General features: G+C 39.6%; 2 protein-coding genes across 4 annotated transcripts in view; one reads left to right on the top strand and one right to left on the bottom strand.

The window, feature by feature from the left end:
- The window catches only part of LOC148066443 (connector enhancer of kinase suppressor of ras 2-like), a 33,659-nt gene extending 22,535 nt beyond the window's left edge, over positions 1-11,124 (top strand). For all 3 annotated transcript variants that reach the window (XM_087807092.1, XM_087807094.1, XM_087807095.1), the window contains exons 11-22: positions 2,429-2,631; positions 2,772-2,861; positions 4,700-4,890; positions 4,950-4,998; positions 5,059-5,237; positions 5,306-5,379; positions 5,496-5,567; positions 6,182-6,246; positions 7,314-7,414; positions 7,486-7,963; positions 9,797-9,996; positions 10,069-11,124. In XM_087807092.1, the coding sequence (XP_087663218.1) occupies positions 2,429-2,631; positions 2,772-2,861; positions 4,700-4,890; positions 4,950-4,998; positions 5,059-5,237; positions 5,306-5,379; positions 5,496-5,567; positions 6,182-6,246; positions 7,314-7,414; positions 7,486-7,963; positions 9,797-9,996; positions 10,069-10,116 (1,750 nt within the window). In that variant the 3' untranslated portion in view covers positions 10,117-11,124. The remainder of the gene's footprint in view (positions 1-2,428; positions 2,632-2,771; positions 2,862-4,699; positions 4,891-4,949; positions 4,999-5,058; positions 5,238-5,305; positions 5,380-5,495; positions 5,568-6,181; positions 6,247-7,313; positions 7,415-7,485; positions 7,964-9,796; positions 9,997-10,068) is intronic.
- Positions 11,125-13,717: 2,593 nt separating this feature from the next.
- On the bottom strand, positions 13,718-14,659 carry LOC148066444 (olfactory receptor-like protein DTMT). Its single transcript, XM_087806903.1, has one exon. It carries the CDS (start codon positions 14,657-14,659, stop codon positions 13,718-13,720), a length of 942 nt encoding a protein of 313 aa, XP_087663029.1.
- Between the last annotated feature and the right edge of the window lie 3,911 nt (positions 14,660-18,570).

Genomic DNA, 18,570 nt, shown 5'->3' on the forward strand with positions numbered 1-18,570 from the left:
TTCAATTGTAATAATGCTAGTAAACATTAGTAAAGACTAAATTTCTCCTTGAAACTTCCTAAATACACATTGTCCTGTTTTGAATTTAAATTGTGTTGTATACATTTTTCTTTTCAAGAATGCCACATTTTATGTGAAATGTGGTATCCCGCTACCAAATGGCACTTAGTCCGGACTTTGGACATGTCTAGCAAAATGCTACATAGGTTAGCATAATGCTAGTTTGGTCTGGTGCTTGCTAGATAAAAAAACAAACATTTTTTTAAGGAATTCACCAACTTGTCTATCTACCTCCTTTTGAACGAGAGCCGATGAAAAAAGGTTAAATTGTTTGAGATTGTGAGTGGAAGAGACGTTGGTTGATTCAGTGGTTGTGTGTTATGGCGAGATGGTACTGTCAACCAAATGACCTTTCAAGGACAAGTGTCACGGTAGGTATTAGTAGAAATGAGGGTAGTTCAGCTAACCAACCCTGAAATTAGATCCGAGATTAGCTTGTTGTTGTTGTTGGTCCTTCGTGTGTACACTACTTCAATTCCAAATACCCACGATTGTCAACAGCATTTTCTGTATCATAATAAAATCTAAAATAAATAGAATTCAAGGAAAGGATAATAATAAAGGATAAATGATGAGTCAAAAAACACTATAAAGTTGCCAGTTGCCCTTGTCACAAAACCTCTGCCTCAAATCTCCTCGATAAATAGGTGTTGAAGTCGGCGATGAAAGTCAAGTTATAGCCTTGAGTCACAGCATCACCCCTGTGAGTGTCTGAATAAACATTTGGAGCAGCTGTCATTCACGGAAGAAACATGAAAATGACCAAAAAACCCCTCGACAGTTTCTACTTGCCTCTGCCTGGGCTCCTGCGGATGATAAACAAACTGCGCATGAACGCCCCACAGACGTCATCATCACAGACATGGCACCTTTTACTTAACCCCGGAAAATAGCAGAGAAAAGTCAACTCTGCCAGAATCTATTTAGATCCTGCTAAACCTTCGGGATGAGTCCTCTGGATCCTGAAGAACAGGTGGAGACGGAAGGAGGTGGGTTGATCAGACAAAGACCTCTCAGAAGGATGATGAGGAGGTGGGTTATAAAACGCTGTATTTAAAAAAAAATACATGACAGCACCATATCTAGGAACTCTTCACCTCAACCGTGGGTAGGGAAGTGATTGGACAGATGGAATGACGTGTGAAGTGTGAACGAGAAATCTCATGACAGCGTGGGAAAACGGAAGTGAGGCTGCAGAAAGCTGAAGCTGGAATTCCATTTGAAAGTGAGAACTGGAAGATCTGACTTAACACAACTGCCAAGTGTTGTGTTAATAAATTAACACATCGAGAAAGCTGCAGTGGGTGAAATGTTCCTGCATTATCATAACTCGATATTCAGAGTTGTCACTTGGTGCGATGCCACTCTTGCAGAAGGATGTGACTGGCAAAATAATGTTGTGAATTTAAGGGTGCCAACACTCCCACTAACAGAAAAAGTAACATCCCCTGGATGTTTTATTCTGAATTTGTTTTGTCTATATTTGGCGCCAACTACTTGGACCAGTTATGTTTTTGGTGATTGTGGTTACATTTTTAAAGACTGTGTTTCGTCAAGGGCTTCAATGAAAATTAACTTATCTTAGATGTGTTGCAAACTATTGATATCATCACCATTCTTTCCTGTTGACCCTGGTTTTGACTTCTGGACAAAATAACTTTACCTCCTCTGTCTATCATCGACAGATAAAGTTGATGTTTTGTGAAACACAACTGCTTTGGATGCCATATTAGTGTCCAGTTGTTACGTTGCAACTGCTATAGTTGACAGTGTCTTCTAGAACCAGGTTGAAGGAGGTTCTGAGGAACCTTTATAATGTAAACTGGAAAACTTTGGAAGATTGTGAGATTAAACTGGGAACCTAACAAGTGAACCTTATTATGTAACCATCACCTCCTGCTAATTTCCTGGCTCATACCCAAAGGAACCAGATGACAGATACTGGTGGACAATATGACGACCACGATCCTGTGGAGAAGAGCAGCTCCCTCTAATTTTAGGAAGAGGCCAGGCTGTTTGGCATCTCCATGGGATTTGAACTGATCACCTTGTTTTGGAGGTTTACAGGGAAGTCTCAGGTCCAGATGGAGAGATTACATCACCCATCTGGTTTTGAATCATGCATTGCAGACGGCTCAAGCATCCAGGGAAAAGAGAGACTGTTGGTGAAAGATTGACTCGAAAAACGAATGGAAGATGATAATAATTCTCTCCACCTCTGATATTATGGCATTTGCAGACGACCTAAATCTTTTAAATTTGGATTCGGCTTATTTTGAGGTTGAGTTTTTTGTGGTGGCTTTGTTGGATGTAAATGAATCTCGAAGAACAGATAATGTACCTTCTGTGCTTTGCCTTTCCCACACAGAGATGAGAAGGAAGATCTTGACGTGGAGGAGCCTCAATCCGAGGTTCAGATCTCAAAGGGATCTGAGTCACCGAACTCCTACCTGGACCAGGAATGTCGGCGAAGGTTCCCCCTGGTAGAGGAGGACTCTATACTCTACTGTTACGAGTACGACCAGAGCCAGGAGGTGTCTACAGCGCGGAGAGGGAGCACTCCTACCTACGGTGAGACCTTCCACCTGCTCTTTGAGGACTCGTGAGATCCAGAAGACCGTGATCTCGGTTGTTCTGACACGTCTGTAACATTTTGATGTGAGCGTGGGCCGACGATTGATATTAACTCTCCCTGTGCTGCCCGGCTCCAGGAAGGCTCAGGCCCATCTCAATGCCAGTGGAGTACAACTGGGTGGGAGACAATGAAGACGTGGCCAAGCACAAGCGAGAGAGCAGGAGAGGTGAGTGGGAGGCAGTAGGAGGGAGGAAAATAGACAGAGAGGGACAAGGGGAGCTGAGGGTAGTGGGTGGATATCTCATAATATCTTCACCCTTTCTGATCTGGCAGCCAGCAGGATGAGCTGGCCTGTCAGAACTGATCATATCACGTCCCGCTCCTATCTCCTCCATATGTCCGCGTCCTATCTCCGTCCCGACACTCCTTCTTCTGCATCTCTGTGTTTGTTGTTTGGGTACGAAAAAGTGCATGGTTGCTTTGGTAACGGCGACGTCTCTGCTGAGATGTTGACATTAGGTTGCAGAGTTAGGTGGTAAAAACAGTGGGAGGAGACTGAATTACTTATTTCAGTCTCACACAAAGACATCAAGGCTGTGCTCCTTCCCTCTGGGGACTGTGCAGACATTTTACCCTGTGCTATATTTAACCAAAAGAGACAATATTTGGATGGTTTGGAGGGCCCCCTGCTTGACAACAGCCTTTATTTGTGTATTTTTAATGTCTTTCATGAATTCAAGAGGCAGATGTGCGCGATATGAATCTAGTGATGGGCTCAGAACGGGCTATAAAGGTTGTTAAATATCATTAAAATTGTTTCAGTTTCACATCTGTCATTCCCCTGAGCCTAGTGACGGGCTGGTGAAGTTTCATAAAGCAGTGTCATGTTGTTTATAGGTCAGTAGGTGGCGCCATCGGTTTAAAATTATGTGATGTTTCATTAGAACAGTTTCTGAAAACAAAGGAAAATAGTGCAGAGATCTCCCTCTGGTGGACTCTGTAAATAATGACACTGTTTCATGAAGCTTCATCAGAACATCATTAGCTTAGCCTTAATTTTAATCTTTATGATAACAATTAGCAATCGACATTGAGAGTTCTTAAGGTATTAAAGTTTGGGGAGGTTAGTCAAAACACTTTCGACTAGTCAAAATTAAACATTTCCAACATCCGACATCCTTTTTTTCACACTGTCAGCAGTGATTTGCTTACTATTTGTCATGGTTCTTAGGGTTATTACGTGACAGCCCAAATAACCCAAACACCAAATATAATAACTGTTTTAAAATATGTTTATCAGTATATTGTTTCCTTTTTTGTGTACATCATTTACCTTCGATATGTGAGAGCAGACTAAGGGGGGAGCCATCCTTATTTGAACAGGCTTTATAAATGATAACAGTGTTTTTTGCAGTACTTTCCATTCCACGTGTGACTAAAAGGTACTCATATATGTGAAACATGAAAAAGCTAACATAATTTCACATTAATGTCTATTTATGTTAGCGACACAATTAAGCTCATAAGCCCCCACATTTTAAAAATGGATGTAACTTTTTGTTGTCACTCTATTTATGCTACCGCCTTACTTATACTACTGTTTATCGTTGTCGTACATATTTATATTAACTATATTTCTAATTGTTTTTGTTATGATTTGTTACAAATCACAATATGTGCATTATATGTGTAATTTAATGTGTATGTATGTTTAATATTTCTGTGAACTTGGGACAATCTAAATCTCCTCACTGTGGGGAGAATAAATTAATATCTTTGTCGTCTCTCAGAAAGCACAAGCTAACACTAAATTACAATTTACATTAACTTTTAAGATTTGCTTAGCATCTCAACTTGTCTAATACCAATGGGAATATTTCAAATAACCTTTTGAGAGCCTCAAGACATTACAATATATTAATAGCTATCCAAGTGCTTCAACGTCTAAGCTGTCCCTTTTGGAAAATAAATAAATGATATGCTGTTGACCCAATGTCAATCAAGTGGCTACAATAGAATAATGTGTCGAGCCACATTTGAGTTAATGATGTTGTGTTGTTGCAGAGAATTCGCTGATGCACTTTGCCAGCGAGGACAAAACCACAGGGGACGAGTTCCTGCTGGGTCGCAGCTTGAGCCAGAACCGGAGAAAGACGGAGAGAGGGAGCAGCCCAACACACTACACACTGGTCCCTGCACTGCAGATGGACGTCTCCATGTCCACTTCCAGCTCCGACTCAGCCTCCCTCTACCACGTCAGTCCTCAATTAATGATCAAACCAGAAGCACGTTGTCATTCTGATTTGTTTCATAGGTATTTGAACGCTCTTCAATGCTGTCAAGATCGAAGAAGAAGAGTAAAGGTGAGAGGTTTAAAGGGTTTTAACAGGTTTGTTTTGTTCTAACGTCCCTTTCCTATGCAGGTGGAAGCCCGATGCATGCAGTCAGCAAGCGGAGGATTTCCTGCCGAGACCTGGGTCATGGAGACTGTGAGGGCTGGCTGTGGAAGAAGAAAGACGCCAAAACCTATTTCTCACAGAAGTGGAAAAAGTACTGGTTCATCCTGAAGGGCACGTGCCTTTATTGGTACATGAATGAGGAGGTAAGCACGACTACTGATCGTTTCATTTTATATGAAATTATTTGATTCAATGACGCTTGTTGCTCAAGGACGAGAAGGCGGAGGGATTCGTCAGCCTGCCGGAGTTCAACATCGATCGAGCCACCGAGTGCCGGAGGAAGTTGTGAGTACAGATATCGAAAAGTGCTACCGCTGTTGTGAGCTTGGGTGTGTTTATAAAGACGAAGAGAAGGATTTGCTGTTAGCCCTGTTGACGTATGACTGCTGTTGCTCTTACAGTGCCTTTAAGGCCTGCCACCCCAAAATAAAGACCTTCTACTTTGCTGCAGAGAATGTGGACGACATGTCACGGTGAGTGTCCATTTGGGTTTGTGCTGGGTCGGGGATGTATACTGGCAATATTCTGACATTGAAGGGTAACTTATGTGTTGATTTAAGCGTGTCTTAAATTGATCCTGGACCTCTATTGTACTCATCAGAATGTGTCTGATGAAGTCACGGCACGTCATCAATCCCGGTCTCCACCTCCGAGTTTGTATAAACAAAGCGGGCTTGATTACAGTTGGCTGGAGGAGCAGCGCTTATTGAGTCATAATGGGCTCTGCTCTCGTAACCTCTCGTTCATCAAGATTTCAGACTTTATAATAACTTCAAAACATGGTCATGATGAGGGAATTACTGCATCTTTGAGAGGAAGACTTGAACACTTGAAACATGTGAGTAAGTCAGTATAGTTGGGTTTTCACATTAGTTACCCTTTAATGCTCAATTTGTCGATGGTTGAAGAATAGAAGGTGTTCGTCTTGGAATGCTAAAGAGCAACCTGAGTTTAGCTGCCATCAGTGGCAGAGAAGCAAAGGAAGTTTGGCTACTGTGTTGTGTTTGTGCTAGGAGCCAGATTTGGGAAGGTGTTTTCAATGCAACTCCTGCCACTCTCTCCTGACGTTCACTCTTCCTCTCCTCAGGTGGCTCAGTCGTCTCAGCATGGCAGTGGCTGGATTCTCTGACCAGGAGAAAGGTCGTGACCAAGGTCAGGAAGTAGAAAATCACCACAAGAGTTTTGCTACTTAAATGACTTGTGTTTCTTTGAGATGCACTGAAGGTTTTTTGCTATTTTTCTTAATATATACTTAACGTCTCTGAGCAACTTTGCTATTTCGGGGATCCTGCATTGAATATCACGCTCGTGGGTGGACAAGGTTTTGTAGCTCCAGGAAGAAGAATTGTTTCTATTATCAACACATTTCTAAATGTGTGCTGGGAGGCCTCCAGAGAAGAAGAAAAAACAATCTCACAGCTTTGACTGTGTCACAAACGATCTGACCGTGTGAAGATTAAACTGAATTTTTATGTTACTACTTGAACACCCTGGTTTAAAAAAACGGTCTCGGTTATGAGGGTCAACGAAACCAAACTCTACAGTTACATTGAATGTCATAAAAACGAATCTTAGGAAATAATATCAAATGCATCGACAAATGTTTTACTCAATAAAGAATAGAGAGACAGATTTAAAATAATGTATTTTCATTAGAATGTAGAAAACAAAATGATAAAATTAAGAAAAAATGTGAAATACTGTGTAATAATACCACAGAAAGGTATTTACAATTGTAAATATAAAAAGGTAAAGAAGCATGATGGGAAAATGTAAACAAATAGGATAACATAAAAGATACAATTTATAATTAACCCAATAGCATTATTTCGTTATTTAGTTATGACACTGTGTTGCCTTGACCTTTTAACGTAATGTGTATTGTTCTGTTGTTTAAGCGCTTTGTGACCATTTTCTGCAAAATGAGCTTTACAAATATAAATTACTTGCTTATTACTTTTGTTATATTTTATTCCATTTATTTTCATTTGATTAATTCAGTGTCAAACACCACAAAAATAATAAACTAAATACTGTTATGAATGTTCTGTAATTCTAAAGAAAACACCAACATTTGTCATGGCCTTGAAAATGTGGTATTATTTAGAAAACTGTATTGAATATGGATTTTGGAATTGGAAAAGTACGGGAACAATGGACCTCTTGAATATGAATCATTCATCTCATTCTCATTTTGTTGTTTTTGTTGTTTTTGACAGATTACTGGAGTGAGAGTGATCATGAAGACATGGAGTTGACGTCTATGCCCAAACAAGAAAGCCCTCCTCCACCATATGACACTTTTCCCAGAGCAGCTTCTGTGAGTCTTTTTTTTTTTAATCACCCCCAGATTTGGGTTTGCCACTCACTCTCTGACTCATGTCTCTTCAGGCAAGTCCCTACCTGGAGCCCAAACACCTGTCCTCCTCTGACACTTTCCAGTCCCGCTCCTCTCACGAAGAGTTCCGCTCGGAGCAGCAGGAAAGCAGCCGGAACAACGGCGTCTCACCTGGTCAAATGATTGGGAATCATAGGAACTCCTGGCAGGAACAGATGGAGAACAACGCCCGGATGCACTACCTCCAGACGTACCCACTGGAGGATCCCATGATGCCCGGCGACAGAGAGCAGCTGGCCATGGAGTATCGGCGACAGTCCACGCTGCCGGCCCAGCGGAGCCTCTTGCAGGAGCAGTACAACGCCATGCCTCTCCCGCTCAGGTCCAGCTTCGATTCTGAGTCCGGAGGAAAACCTCGAAGCTTCACTCTTCCCAGAGACAGCGGGCTTCACGCCATCCTAGCTGCCTCTGCTGGAGCAACAGACCAGAGGGAGTCGCACCATTATCAGCCGGACCGGACCAGAGACAGAGGTGAGATCGGAATCAGGTGCTTCAAGTCATTTGTGTCAACAGCCCCTTGTTTATTGCTTTCTGAGAAAACACCAGAATTAAACCAAATCCACCAAGTACTGACCATTTAATTTATTTGGATTTATAAGCGAAACACTACATATAAGGTGCCACTCCTCTCAATATCTCTATAAGTAATGATGCCTTGAACATCACCCATAATCCTTTGCCAACCAATCACCCTTGTCTATCACTTTTGACATAGCAACATAGTCTTTAATTTAAAAACAGTATTGTAGCGACCAGTCAGACGTCACTGAATAGAGCAGTGAGTAGAAAGGCATCATCAGAGTTCACTATTTTGTTGCCACCATAAGTAAGATCAGGGCGAATTAGGTTCTGTGGTTTTGTTCAAAATGTATCAGTAAGTAAGTAAGTAAATAATTTTTATTTATATAGCGCTTTTCCAGACCAGGGTCACAAAGCGCTTAAACAATCAAAACAATACTCAATAAAGTATATACTTTAAAGACCAAAGGCCTGAAAACTAATGTGTTTGTGGTATCCCTTGTGAATGTGTTGCCTCTGGGTCCAGGAGAATGACTTCAGGTCACTTTCGCCCTGAGATTATGCAAGGGTTAAAGACCTTTTTAGGTTTGAGCAGTTGCTTTTAGGGCAGACAAATGGTTACGTAATAGTTGAATAGATTTTTTTTTGTCCTGTTTTTTTTTTTTTAAATAATTTGATGTTTTTGTCTTATTGTCTCTATTATATTTAAAGAATATGGATATACAGTATATATAGGGAGGCTACAGGCTTATTCACAGACAAAACAAAAACACTGTTCTTTAATTTTCACTCTTGTAAATCAGACAGGCAGTGTTCTCGCACATTCATTATTTGGTTAAACAAACTCCTTCGGGGCGGCAATAACTGAGGTTAAACACTTTCAATTTTAGCTTGATTGGATTTGAGGTTAACCCATTTTACTCCTCCCCCCTCGTGTCTTCACCCCAGGGGCGCTTGTCTTAAGTGAGGTGAAACCACCACATCTCGGTTGACACTGATGCGTCCTGGCACTCTGCTCCTCTCTCACACTCTTGTCTCTCCGTCGGTCCCCGATCGAGATGTCACGGTGCCTCCTGGCAGTGTTTGGATGCTGGAGCGAGGAGGAATCCTTTCAGTCCATGTTAATGTAGAGTTCTAAAAACAGGATAAAGCAACATGCCCGCGGTTCCTTTTCTTCCCGTCCTCGTTTACCCAACGCTCCTGATTCGTCGTCGATGTGTTCAGAATACACACTCATACAGAACAGGCAACAAAGAAAGCATGAATCATCTCAAAGAACATCCCACATATTATGAATGCACTCCTTCCAAAAAACGATTCAAAACAAAGCTGTAGTACCAGTATTAGAACACAAGAGTGCAGTGTTTGTCAACAGGATAACGCACCGTGGCAGATTAGTATGACGTCATGGCGCTACCTTCAGCGTCGTTGGGTTTTGAACAAAATTATTGTTGAACCACCAACTGTCTACCGAAAACGAACTAGATTTTTTTTAGCTGATACTTGAACAATGTCGAAATTCGTAAATCATGGAACAGAATTAAAAAATTAATTAAAATTAGTTGTTGATCAGATTTCTAAACAACATTACTTTTACATTTGATATGATTTCTTTCGGCACTGTTAATGTTTTCTCACAAATCAACATAAAAACAATGGATATGGAGCTCAACACATATTCAAGAAGACATACATACAAACACTAAATTGACTGACACTTGCTTCTTGACTCTGTAATTGCACAATTTTAACTGCTATTATTTAATTGTTTGTACGTCTTGTCAGGACACGGACGGGACTTGAGGATGCAAGCGGATTCTCTTGGGGATCTGTACCGAGCTCTGGAGCAGACCAGCCTGTCCACCTCGGCTGACCACAGATCAGCCAGTCGATTGGAGTACAAGCGCTCATTCGTCCGTCGCGTTAACGACCCCTTGTTGAACGACAAACTGCATCGCCTCCGAATCCTCCAAAGCTCCCTCAAGGTTTGTCAGCTTTTAAAAAAAAAATCTTTTCTCTACGATTCGTTTTAAACCTCCTTTTTTTTGGTTTTTCAGAACATCTCTCTTCAAGACACAAACCGCTCACTTGGGTTTCTGGGGTGACTTCAACACAACTGAGACATTATTCATGCAGTCAGCTTCCCTTCACCGGAGATTAATGGCACAATATTCCTTGTTTTTTTTTTTTACATCTGCAGCTTTTCTCCCAGAAGGACTCCTTCTACCTTTTTTCCTGAGCAAGACACTCCATTTTTAACATGGCGGGGGCTGTGGCCACCGTGGTCTTGAGGGGTCCAGTACTGTCAATAAGCACTTTCATCATGATCTCGTTGCTGAGCTGAGAATCCTAGCTCACGGCGCTTCCTTTAAAGTGTACAGAAAGTATTTTGGATGTACGCAACATTTTTGTTATGCATGTGCATATCAGTTATCGTTCCATGAGTGTACAGGCTGTCAGACAAGACACTTTTCTTCCCACGCCATCAAATTTATGAAGTTTCCGTCGAGACGGTCTGGCTGGCTCGTAGGACCGAAATAAGAGCGGCTGGTTCTGAAGGCCACTCGCTCCAGATGTTGAATATTTGTTGTACAGAAGTAGCTTCAGTAGGAGTTATCTGTGAACCCACTCTTGCCAGCTTGGCTTCATCATGACCCTCAGTACGTTCAGATTCTGAAAACTTAGTCATTTTTTAAGGTCTATATAATATGTTTATAAATAGTTGAAGGTATCTGAAGTCTGTGTATGTGACTAGGGATGAAGATACTTAAACAGTCGCAACTGATGAAAACCTAAAGATTCCAGTGCCTTATTTTGGTGCTTTATTTTAGTTTTAGTGCTATTTACCCCTGATATATTTTTTTCTAGAATACAAGCCTCCTACATAAAGTCATGAAAGTGATTTGTGGAATTAACATTTGTATCAGGACTCACCTGGAAAGGGCTTCTTCTTCTGCCTGAGGGATGATTCATTTAATGTCTTCATGAGTGCAGGCCCAGCAAGGGACCAAATCTTCGTGTAATGTTAGATGATTAAGGAATAAAGATCATCACATTAAATGTTATTCTTATATTGAAACTGATTTTCTATAGAAAACCACATAAAATAAGATAGAAATGGCTCATATTCACAGTGAAACCACACACCTTATATATTATTTAAGCAAAGTTACGGACAATTTTCAATCCCAGGATCTTTTCAAAAGTACTGGTTTGTCACAAGTATATGTGTGTAAAACCTACACAATAACCACATCAACTTGTGATGGACCTCCTCCATTTCACATCCTTTTTTTTTAAGCCATAGGTGAGACGAGGGACTTTCATCCTCAGATATTGTTGGTTTGTCCAAAGAATGGTTGCTTTTGAAGCAACAATCTGAAACCTGTTGATGAAATCTTGATTTAAACAAACCAGCTGTGAGTCAGTGTCTACAGCAGGGAGGCAAAACCTCAGAGTCTGATGGCAGGGGATGAAAATGTCTTGTTATAAGTATATATATATTTATATAGATTTAATTTAACAATACTATTGTGACTACACAATGTTTTGAGGTACTTATACAGTTTGTAAACCAAGTGCTGTGCCTCAGTGATTGTGAATGTACATTGTAGAGGTTTTTTCTGCTTTTTCCTTCAGAACTAAAGCGCTTGGTCATAATCACTAGTAATGTACATTACAGAAGAATGAGCAGAATAGTTGTCTATTTTTGTATGCATGCCATCCATCCAATCGTTTGTAAGAAGTTTTGTACATCTGACTGGAGGTGGTCTTTTCCATCCAACCATACGGTGTCGTGTTACCACTTTTCTCCCAGAGGCTCTGAGACATGGAAGGAGTGTATTTATTGAGTGTTCAATGTACAAGCATGCTTTGTAACTGAGACATTCCATTCGACTGATGTTGCACAAGTGTGCCGTATTGTAGCTTCAATAATTTTTTAATGAATAAAGAACAGCATGGCACACTACAGGCGAATCTTCTTCATGTCAACGATGTGTTTACCGGAGGAAAAAAAAAGGACTTCCTGATTTCACAGTAAGTACTGAACCAGAAAATAATGTGGTACTTGTTATTGTTAGTAAGTACTTAATAATAAAGTTTTACTAGTTAATAATATTTATTGTTTGACCTAACTATCGTCATGATCAAAACATTTTTCATTTCAATACCGTTATGACAATTCTGTCAATTTGGATTAAATTTTGTGTACAGGAGGTACTCCAATTTCCCCTTACAACCCAAAACCGGGGTTAAATGTTTACTCTACATTTTCTTTTTGAGTGTTTGTGTGCATGTGTATTCTGCATGTTGGACTGGTGACATGTCCAGGGTGTCTTCTGGCTCAGGCCCCAGGTGGCTGCTCTAGGCTCCAGGCCCCAAAGATGCAATTAAGGGAACAAGTAGAAAAGAAAGAATGGGACCACAAATAACTTTTTCAATTGTATTCTTGGGTTTATTATATTTTATTTTCCTAAATTAAAATTTTAGTAAACATACATACATTTTATACAACTTGGAATTGTTACATCAGATGTTCATAAACAGTAATTCAATTATAACTAATGTTTAATAATATGAATATTTATTTAAACCTTTTTGCAGTCATTTTTCATCATCTATGAGCTGAACGTATTAGCTTCACTAGCATGCTAGGCTTTAAGCAAGCTTTACCTATTGAATGACAAAAACACTAAAAGTTAAGTCGAATCTTGAAAATTAGAGATTAGATTTTAGAAGGCCTGTTTTGCCTAAAAACACAAAATAATAGGATAATTTAATGAAATATAGAACAGGAAACTATGTCAATATCTTGAATGTGCTTATTATTATTCATTATTATTCAAAAACAAAACAACACTTTTAAGATAAATAAAATAAATATAACTATGCATTCATTTGATTTTTATTTAAATGTAACAAAGACATCACTTTTGTCATTTAATTTTTGTTACAAGTAACGTTTTTGATATTAAGTTATAAAAATATTACTAATTAAAATCAGTTAATTAAACAACTTTTAGCCAAGTATGTTGTATGGATTGCGATACCAGTAAGGAGGAGAAAAGGAAGGTGAACACAGAGGTCTAAAAAAGTGTTGCTAACAATGTGAGACAATCAACTATTCAAATATCTTAACATATTTCAGTGGCCATGTATTATTTGCTTGATTTTGAATTAAAGTTCATGAATTAAACATTTGTTCACACGATATTCAGCAGCATAACACGTGACAATATTCTGTCATTTCAAATAAAGAATGAAATATCTTTATAACAGAAAAATAGAAGTATCAGCAGAATATTTACCTTTTCTTTTACTCTTACAATAAAACGTGACAACCTAAAAATAGACATTAATGAGGACAAAAAGAGAAAATAAAAGAAAATCAACTGTTCATGCATTTTGTAAATTGATACTGAAGCAAAGATACAATTATTTCAACTTTTATTAACTTGTGTTTGTGAAAGACAAATAGTGAAATATCCCATGTGCCTGGACAAAAGCAACAGAACTGAAATACTGTTAAAACTGTGGGTAAATCTCCATCTGGTCTTTTCAACACATACCCAACCCTTGAAATGTCCACACGTGCTCCAGGCTGGTCAGATTTTGTCATTTAAGAGGCAAATGTGATTAAACGCAGACTGAAGACGAGCCTGTGTGTCATGTGATTCCAGAGGCACAATGCACAGAGACGTCCCCTCAGCTGCTTCGCATCTGCCCATGTTTCCCCCTGAACAACCGCAGCACTCGCGACCTGATGGCCTTGATACTCAAACCGTAGATCAGCGGGTTGAGGATAGGCGGCATTATCAGGAAGTAGAGCGACATGAACATCTTCGTGCCGTAGGATAAGTGCTGTGTGTCGAATCTGCCCTGTAACACCTCGAAAAAACAGCCGACCGAGTAGTTGAGCAAGGCGAGCAGGTGAGGTAGGCACGTGCGCAGAGCTTTGGCTCTGGACGATTTGGGCATGGAGAGGCAGATCTTCAGGATCTGTCCGTACGTGTAGAAGATCAGGATGATCTGAGGGAAGGTGTAGAGGACGACCGATAACAGCCCCACGATGTTGGCCACTGTGGTGTCGGAGCAGGCCAGTCTGACCAGCATGTGGTTGACGCAGTAGATCTTCTCTATGACCCTATGGCAGAACCTCAGCTTGAACGTGAAGGCCAACACTAGGAAGAAGGCGATCATGGGGTAGAGCCACGAGAAGACGATCAGTTTGTTCAGTCTCTGTGACATGATGGTTTGATACGACAGAGGGTCCCTGATGGCTACGTATCGGTCGTAGCTCATGACCGCCAGCATGGTGAACTCCACGATGGCGTACGTGTGGATGCCGTAGATCTGCGTCTGGCAGAACGCCACTGAGATGAAGGGATGTGTGGACAGGATGTTGTGCAGGACAGCGGGGAGCAGAGCCGTCCCTCCGAAGAGACCGTTTGCCGCCAGGTTACATATAAACAAGAACATGGGCTCGTGGAGGTCTTCTCCTGTGTAGATCAACCAGATCAAGAGCAGGTTCTGGACGATGATGGTGACATATATTAAGAGGAACATGGCAAAGTACAGCGGCTTCTGGTCCTTCATCCCATAGTAAGTAATGAGCTCCAGGTAGGACACCTCAGTCAGGTTTTCCATCCTGCAAAACAAAGACAGATGTGTCTGTCAGCCCTCCCCCTGTTCAGTGGCGAGGAGCAGCTTTTTATACACCATGTATGGTCTCCTGAGGAGTCATGTGACCCTTTCCCCTGTAGGGGCTTGTTTTTGTATTGTTTCAACTTCATTTAGTTCTGTTTAGAGACAAAGAGAAAATCTAACAATTTTTCAGTCAACATGTTTTTTGAGTTTAAAAAGGAGCAGAGAGAAGAACATTTTATTACTGCTGCCCCTTATTCACACATTTGATTGCCCTGAACAGAAAATGTATTTATTATGTTATGTTATGATGCTGTATTTGAGTGTCCTTTGATTGTTCATGTCATGTGATCATTTAATTATGTCTTCCCATCATTTAATGTGTCATGTGCAAATGATATGCCGTATGATGATTTATGTAATCATTATGTATGTTATATGGCAATTTATGTGATCATGATGTATGTCATGTTATCTTTTCATTTCAATACCGTTATGACAATTCTGTCAATTTGGATTAAATTTTGTGTACAGGAGGTACTCCAATTTCCCCTTACAACCCAAAACTGGGGTTACATGTTTACTCTACATTTTCTTTTTGAGTGTTTGTGTGCATGTGTATTCTGCATGTTGGACTGGTGACATGTCCAGGGTGTCTTCTGGCTCAGGCCCCAGGTGGCTGCTCTAGGCTCCAGGCCCCAAAGATGCAATTAAGGGAACAAGTAGAAATTGTATTCTTGGGTTTATTATATTTTACCTTAATTAAAATTTTAGTAAACATACATACATTTTATACAACTTGAAATTGTTACATCGGATGTTCATAAACAGTAATTCAATTCTAACTAATGTTTAATAATATCAATATTTATTTAAACCTTATTCACACATTTTATTGTCCTGAACAGAAAATGTATTTATTATGTTATGTTATGATGCTGTATTTGAGTGTCCTTTGATTGTTCATGTCATGTGATCATTTAATTATGTCTTCCCATCATTTAATATGTCATGTGCAAATGATATGCCGTATGATGATTTATGTAATCATTATGTACTGTATGTTATATGGCAATTTATGTGATCATGATGTATGTCATGTTATCTTTATGTGATATTATGTATGACATGTAATCTTTATGTATGTCATGTGACCAGTTATTAATGTCACATGAACAATGTCAATTTAATGTCCACACAACATGCACATTGCATGTTGTGTGATTTTGTATGTGTGATGTTCAAATAACGTATGTCATGTGACCATGTCATGCAAGATGGGCATATTATGTATGGTATATGATAATTTATGTGGTCATTGTGTATGTCATGTGATCATTCACGTGATTATATCTTGTGAACATTTAATGTGTCATGTGATTATCAGCCCAACCAGTAGATTCTGATCCACAGACCTAAGAGCCCGAGCTGGGGTGTAAGACCACTCATCAGATCACTTGACCATGAATAGCTCTGAGAGTAAGAATTCTAAAATTGATCCTGAAAAAAAATGGCAGTGAAGAGTTTTAAGGTTCAGGTAAATGTGAGTTCTTCTACTAGAGCCAGAATTCTAGCTGCAGAGGTTTGTGTTAACTGCAGGCGAAAAAGCTTCTTCTTGTTTAGAAATTAAACTGTTACAATAGTCTAAACGAGAAAACACAAACTCATGGATTATAAGCTTCAGTTCATGTTGTGACATCATTTTCCTAAATTAAGAGTTTTTTCTCAGTTGAAGGAAACAGTTTCTGGTCAGTTTTCTGCAGTGTTGTACTAGAGACATGTCTTTATCAAATACAACACCCAGGTTTCTCAGGCTCAGTTTGACAGACTCACCTAAGTCACCCAAGTACTGACTCAACCCTGGAACCTTATCATCAGGCCCAATAACCAGAGTTTCTTTTTTGGCCACTTTTGGCTGCAAAGTGTTTTCACTCAGACATTGTTTGATTTCTAGCAAACAATTGACTAAGCTGTTCAGCCTCTGGGGCTCAGTTGGGTCAAAAGAGCAGTAGAGCTGGATGTCAGCAGCAAAAATGTGATAAGAAACATCAGGAAATCTTTGAATGAATTTACCGAGGGGAATCAAGTACAGCAAAAACAAAGGACCCTAGAACAGAACCTTGAGGGACTCCACACAACAGATCCGCTGATTCAGACCTCATTTGATTGGCAGATACACTGAAACTGTGCTAAGAAAGGTATGATGAGAACAACTGTAACACAGACCCAGACAGTCCCACTTCATCACTCAGTCTTCTCAGCAGGATCTGGACTGAAAAGGAGGGGAGGGGGGGTTCTCTTTGATCAACTTAATTTTGTCAGTGAAAAATCTCAACAATGCATTGCGGTCAGCTTCACAGAAGACAGGCGTGATTGGAGCAGCAGAAACACACGAGAACATTTTATGTGTCAAACAACAATTTGGGTTATTTCTCATTTACTGTAACCAGTTTCCTGATGTAATCATGATCTGAGGTGAAGTCTGTGCACCTCAAGTTTAGTGGACTTCCAGAGATGCTCGGTCTTTGAAAAAGCAGGAGACAACTTTAGATGCTGCCGATCACAGGCGCCGCTTGTAAATCTATCCAATGAAAATGATGCTTATCACATGATCATTTTATGAGTATTGTGCAAATTATGTATGTGATGTAATAATGCTAATAATTAAGAAGAATTTGAATCACAAACTGATGTCAAGACGTTTTATTGGATGTGTCTAAACAGAGCAGGCGAAGCACAAAGTCAACCCTGGGAAGGCCTGTTAAATTCCAAGTGTCTTAGGGCTGAACGTTTTTTTTCGATTCAAATCCACGTTTTTAAAGGATTCAATTTCAAATCGCAAAAGCTGCAATTAAACAATAAAACGAAAGCTCACGCTGACTACAGTAGGTGGTGGCAGGAACAAAAGTGGACAGAGACGAAGTCCCTTTAAATATTTGTTGTTTTAATAAAAGGTGCTGACAAAACATTATTGTTTTTTGCACTTTATTTTCATTGGCTTGTTAATGACTAAATGCTTGTATATTTGAGTCGTGAGTCATTTATTTTCATTTGAATTTGTGATATTTAAAATGATTTGTTATATTGTCCACTCCAGGTATTTCGTGGTGATTCATATATTTTAATTAAATCAATTTATTTATCATTCAATTGGTTTCATTTCATCATACTATGCAGGCCTGGAAAGGGAAGAAGCGTTTTTTGTGAATTCTAGTACCCCTTGTGGTGTCTCTGGGTCAAGATGACCCGAAGGCCCAAAACAAGTGCGTTTAAGGTATCACTTGTGTTGTCTCTGGGTAAAAGTGAACGACTTCCCTGGCTTCCAGAAATACATATGCAGTGGCTGAGGGTGTTCACCTTAAACAAAAGGCAACACAAATTTTACGACAGGAGCCTTTGGGTCACTTTGACCCTCAGATAACACAAGGATTAAATGATTATTCAATGACTCGTACAGAATTACTGAAATAAATTTCACACTGAAATGTAATCACAATATTGCTAAAAGGAATTAGATGTATTTATTTCTCAAATCATTCAGACCCTCTACCTCTTTGCCTCTGACATATATATTTATGCTTGTTTCACTAGCATTGCCAGCCATTTAATATTTATAACAGTTTAATATCCAATAGGACATTTTACCTCCATGTGTTGTCATACAAGGGTTTTCCATTTCAGAGCAATTATACTTTAAATGATCTTAATTAATGTAATTTTGTCAGGTAAGATGGACGTCAATGCCCCATTTAATGTTCAATATCACGTTCACACAGCAAAAAAAAACAGTGGCAGGAATGTGAGTGAAACCTTTTTTTTTTTTTTTTTTTACAGCTGATGATTAGTAGAAGTAGTTTAAATGCCAAATATTCAGATAAATAGATTAAGAAGATAATAGATGAAAGATATGATTA

The sequence above is a fragment of the Callionymus lyra genome, chromosome 14 (assembly GCF_982586985.1).
Source record: "Callionymus lyra chromosome 14, fCalLyr1.hap1.1, whole genome shotgun sequence".
Classification (NCBI taxonomy): domain Eukaryota; kingdom Metazoa; phylum Chordata; class Actinopteri; order Syngnathiformes; family Callionymidae; genus Callionymus; species Callionymus lyra.